At 58.2% G+C, this 5216-nt stretch overlaps 1 protein-coding gene across 1 annotated transcript; it reads right to left on the bottom strand.

The window, feature by feature from the left end:
• Nucleotides 1-359: 359 nt before the first annotated feature.
• On the bottom strand, nucleotides 360-2998 carry EN2 (engrailed homeobox 2). The gene is made up of 2 exons (XM_062493782.1): nucleotides 2403-2998; nucleotides 360-676 (listed from the first exon to the last, which is right to left on the bottom strand). Exons 1-2 carry the CDS (start codon nucleotides 2953-2955, stop codon nucleotides 360-362), a joined length of 870 nt encoding a protein of 289 aa, XP_062349766.1. The 5' UTR covers nucleotides 2956-2998.
• Between the last annotated feature and the right edge of the window lie 2218 nt (nucleotides 2999-5216).

Here is a 5216-nt window from a genome sequence, read left to right as displayed (position 1 = left end):
CATACAACAACAAAAAAAAAATCGAAAAAAACAATAAAACAAAACAACAAGCCCAAACCCCCGAAACCAAAACCAACAAAAAAAAAATCAAAAAAATACTTTATAATCAGATATCTTGGATTTTTACACCACCTTACCTGTAAATTATATATACATAGAATATTGCAGAATTATATCTAATACACAATATTTTCACTATTAATGCTGGTATAATCTTTATACACTGGCCCTTATGTTTCTTTTTTACTTTTTTTTTTTTAATTAAATTATTGCATTGTATAAACTTTGACTGCAAACGGCCCCCCCACCCCTGCCCCCCCATCCCTCCCTCTCTTCCCTCCCACCCCCCTTTCTCTCGGCTATTCACTGTCCGACTTGCCGTCTTTCGCCGTGGTGGAGTGGTTGTAGAGCCCCTGGGCCATGAGGTGCACTGCCAGGGAGTTCTTACTGCCCGTCGCCTTCTTGATCTTGGCTCGTTTGTTCTGGAACCAGATTTTGATCTGGGACTCGTTGAGCCCGAGCTCCTGGGCCAGGCTCTGTCGCCGCTGCTCCGTCAGGTACCGGTTCGTCTGAAACTCGGCCTTGAGTCTCTGCAGCTGCTCGGCGGTGAAGGCGGTGCGAGGCCGCTTGTCCTCCTTGTTGGGGTTCTTCTTCTTTGGTTTGCGGGAGCGGGGACCTACGGCCGGGAGAGAGAGGAGAAGCACCGACACCGCCACGCTCTGCTGCGGGCAGCGCTCCAGCCTGGGGGGCACCGACCCCCTCGGAGGGAAAGGAGCCCGATTTGTGCCTCCGCTACCGGGGATGCTCGGGAGGCGGCGGAACGGGAGCCGCGGCCCCCGCAGCCCCCGCTCGCTGCCCGGCTGGCCCCCCCAGCCCCCCGGCCCCTTCCTCCCCGGCCAGAACCGCAGCTACCGAGCCTCTGAGGCCCGGGAATGCCCGGCAAGGAAAGCTTGCACCAGGAGCAGAGGCGAGGAGACAAATATTCTATCCCGAACACATTTTTTTATTATTATTTTAAGAAAACCTCTGTACTTTTTTACTTTTTTTTTTTTGGTGAGTGGCGATAAAAATTCTAAGGGAAATCCTCTTGCAGTTTACTTGGCCAGAAGCATTCCGCCTCTTCGCTGCAGTGCCCATATGGCGCTGCACGGCCCGATCCGAATCGCTGGGATTATTCTCGGGAATATTATTCTCGGCAGCACAAGGAGCCTTTTCTGCTCGGGCCGAGCCATTGTGAGGATGTATGTTAATTAAATATTAACAAAGGAGAGCACTGGAGAACAATGGAGTAAATTCCATTTCAGCTCTGAATATTACCTCTGAGTATGAGTTTGTTTTCAGATATTACGAACTAATTTTCAACGCGTTTTACGATCCCTTCCTCAGCTAGCCGACTCCCGGGTGAAAAATCCTACCTCGCCGCTTTTGTAAAAGAAAGACCTATATTTTTTCTTCTTTTCCCCGGGAGCAGATCTCCTGCCTGACGTTTCCCATGCCTTCCTCCAGTGTTTTCCACTTGTTTTTAACCGGGGTCTTACCGATCTGCCTGAGCCAGCCCTCCTGTCCCCGCGGTAGCGAAAGGACATTTTACCCCTCGATTGTTGTTTTCATTTTTATTATTATTATTATTATTATTAATTTTTTTAAGATAATTTCAGGACTTTCTGCCCAAGCCCTTGCCAAGGGACGGACTCTGCCAAAGAAGTTTCCCCGCTCTTGGAAATGTCCTCCGGCCCCCACAGAGCTGACCTACAGCATATGGTGGGAAATTAAAAGAAAGAAAAGAAACGGCGGCGTCTCGGAGGCCTCTTTTAGAGAAATAAACGATCGAGGATTGTTTTTTGGCCAAAAAACACTAATCAAAACAGTGCGAGGCCTATGGAAATGCCACCTCCCCTTCCCAAACTGAGAGCTGGGGGGGTTTCTCGGCAGGGAAAGGAGAGCTCGCCGGGAGAATGAGCAGTGAGCCCGAAGAGAGGGGGGGTTTTTTATATCCCTTTTTGATAAAACTCGTCAGCTGGTGAGAAATGCCCCGAGCCCCGGCGGCCTCAGTTCCGCCGCGGCAGCGGGGACAGAGGGAGGGACCCCCGTTCACTCCTCGTCCCTGCGGCTCCTCTCACCCCCAGCCGACCCTTCATCTTCAAGCATTTCCAGGCCATTTTAAGCAACTCGCCCGCCAAAAAAAAAAAAAAAAAAAAAAAAAAGCAAAACCCAAACAGAATTAAAAAAAAATAATAATAAAAAAGAGACCAAAATAAAACCAGGAGAAGACGGAGAGCGAAAGGGAAGCGGGGTCTTTTCCACGCCGCTCGCCGGCCTCGCGGGCGGGCGGCGGCGGCCCGGAGAGCCCCGGGAAGGGGATGCGGCCGTGGGGAGCGGGGCTGCGGCGGGGCAGCGCTTACCTGAGGAGGGCCGGTCCGAGTACCGCGTGCAGTACACCCAGGCGGGCCACAGCATGGGCTGGTTCCCGGCGTTGGAGCTGGCCTGGGAGCTATCCGAGTCCGAGCTCACCGACAGGTCGCCGCCGCTCAGCCCCCGAGCCTTGAGGGCCGCCTCCAGCGCCGCGGGGTCCCCCCCCTTCTTGGCGGCGCCGTGCAGGGCCAGCCCGGCGGGGCCGCCCTCCCCCCGGCCCGGCGAGCCCGCCCCGCCGCCGGGCAGCGGAGCCCCGGGGGCCGGCGCCGCGCCGGGGCTGCGGCCGCTCTCCGCGCCGGGCCGCCGGGGCTCTCCGTCGGGGCCGCCCGCCTCCTTCCTCCGCCCGAACTCGGGCCGCAGGATGTTGTCGATGAAGAAGTTGGTGATGCGGTGCGGGAGCGGGTGGGGGTGCGGGGGGTCACCGGGGGGGAGCGGCAGCCCCCGCCGCCCTCCGCCACCGCCGCCGCCGCCGGGCTCCGCGTCGCCGCCGGACTCCTGCGGCTCGGCCGCCTCCTCCCGGGGGCTCCGGCCGCCCTCCTCCATGCTGCGCGGCCGCCCCGCCGACGGCTCCGCTGCCCGCCCGCCGCCGACCGGGAGCTGCCGAGCGCTGTCTGTTGTTGCTGCTGCAGTCGGTTGTTCTTTATTTTAATTTTTTAATATATATATTTATATATATATATATACACGAACACACAGGTGTCTATTTGCTTTCGTTTCTCCTGGCTTCGCCTGGCATTCAAAATCCAGAGTTTGCAAAAAAAAAAAAAAAAAAAAAAAGGAAAAGAAAAAAAAAAGGAAAAAATATTTAAAATTAAGAGTAATTTTTTAAAAATTAAGAGACAAATGCAGGGAGACCCGCAAACCAGCAGCCGAGCCTGCACCACTTCCAACTTTGCCAAAAAATGAAAACACAGGGGCTCCGGTCCTCCCGCCGCCGCTCGCCGCCTCCCGCCGCCGCTCAGCCGCTCGGTCCCGCGGCGCGCTGCCGCCTGCTCCCCCGGCCGCCGCCGCCGCGCCTCATCCGCGGAGGAAAAATTAGCGATAATAAAAATAATAATAATTGGGGAGCGGAGGGGGGGTGCAAGAGAAAAAACGAAGCACCGGTGTCGGGGCGGGGTGTAGGCGGGCTCTCAGCAGCCGGTGTCCCGCGGAGGGCAGGGCGGTGAGGGGCGCCCCGCGGGGCTCCGGCCGGCAGCGCCTCGCCCCGCGCCGCCCCGCGCCCGCACATGCGGGGGCCGCCGCGGGTGGGGGGGGCGTCCCGCCCTGCCCTGCCCTGCCCTGCCGCCCGCCCTGCGCCGCGTTACGCCCCGGCGGCCGCCGCCGCCGCCGCGCCCGGGCACTTCCACTCGGGTTGTTGTCCTTTAGGTTTTAACGGGGCCCCCGCCGCTGACGTCGCCGGCCCGGGCGCTCCGACACGTGCCTCGGGCCAATGGAAGCCCGGGCGAGCGCACACGTGGTGCGGGGCGCCCCGGTAAGTGACAGCGCCCACGCCCCTCCCCCGGACGGGCCCGGCCGCCGCGGGGATGCGCGGGGGGGAGCTGGGGGTGCCCCGCCGCGGGGCTCGCACCGCTGGCCCCCGCCAGCCCGTGCCCCCCGCCCCTCATGGGCGACGAGTTATCGGGGGTTTAATTGCCCCGGTGTTTATCGAGGAGGGGGACCGGCATCCCACAATTCCTTGCAGAAACGCATAAATAATATTAAGCGAGCGGCGGCGATACAAAGGGGTCCGGGGCTGGGGGGCGGAACGGGCCCGGCCCGGTGCCCGCGGGCTGCCCGGGGGTTGCGTCCCCTCCCCGCAGCGCGGTTCGGCGGTAATTGACTCGTCCTTCCCGCAGCCGGACAGCAGCTTTTGATCTGTCCTGACTGCTCCCCAAACGGCATCGCGGAGCCGTGCTGCCCCTCAAAACGCCGGCCCGTCACCCTCTGGACCCCCCAAAAACCCTTGCCTCTTTAGAACGGGAAAGCTACCGCAGCTGCTTTGCCTGTCTTTAGGCAGAAGTAGCCCGAAACAAAATTAGGGAGGGAGGTGCGGCTGGGTGGACGAAGGGTTGTGGGGGGGCTGAACAGGTTGCGGGGCTCGGATCCTCCGCGGGGAGCTCGAGAGAGGAGCGACAAGGCGGGAGCGGGTCCTCCCCCCGCAGCCGACCCGAGATCCCTGTCCGGGCCCGCACGGTGCCACCGCCCCGACGGGGCGCACACGAAGGAGCTGCGCGGCCCCCCCGAAGGCCGAGCAGGGTCGGGAGGTGTTGGTTCGGCCCCAGTGTCCGCCTCAGCCCGACCGCCGGCTCTCTCCCTAAGTGACGTTTTTATTTGGAGGTGGCTTCGCCGCGGTGACGCGCATCACTCGCCACCTTGAAGGAAAGGGACAGTGACCTTCTTATTCTTTTCCTTTTTTGCTTTTCTTTTTCTTGTCCTTATTTCTTTCCCTTTTACTTTTCCTTTATTCTTTAATTTGTATTTAATTTTTAATTCATCTCCCTATTTTCTTTGTATTTCGCAGCGGGTCGGGTCCACCAGCAAAGACCAATGATGGCTGATCCAAAGTTGTTTTGCTCAAACAAGCACCCAGAGGTTAATTTCTTCAAGAGCCCCATGAAAAGCGATTAGCCTGTCTCCCAAGAAGTATTTTCTAATTACTTGGAAGCTCTCGCTTTACTACTACCCCATAATTAAACGTGTTCAAGGTGCTGCACTTCAAATATTTCGCTCCCGGGCGGACCCAAGTCACCGATAAAAACTTTAAACCTCGTTGAACCCCTCGTTACCTGCCGGTACAGCGTTAACCTTCCCATTCGTTATCCCGC

The sequence above is a fragment of the Cinclus cinclus genome, chromosome 1, assembly GCF_963662255.1.
Source record: "Cinclus cinclus chromosome 1, bCinCin1.1, whole genome shotgun sequence".
NCBI lineage: Eukaryota > Metazoa > Chordata > Aves > Passeriformes > Cinclidae > Cinclus > Cinclus cinclus.
The sequence above is the reverse complement of the archived record's forward strand: the minus strand, read 5'-3'. Positions and strand labels throughout refer to the sequence as shown.

Coding starts and splice junctions, on each gene's coding strand:
- EN2 (XM_062493782.1), bottom strand. CDS start 2,955: ATGGAGGAGGGCGGCCGGAGCCCCCGGGAGGAGGCGGCCGAGCCGCAG. Junction 677..2,402: donor CTCGGACCGGCCCTCCTCAG/GTAAGCGCTGCC, acceptor TCCCGGCCGTAG/GTCCCCGCTCCCGCAAACCA.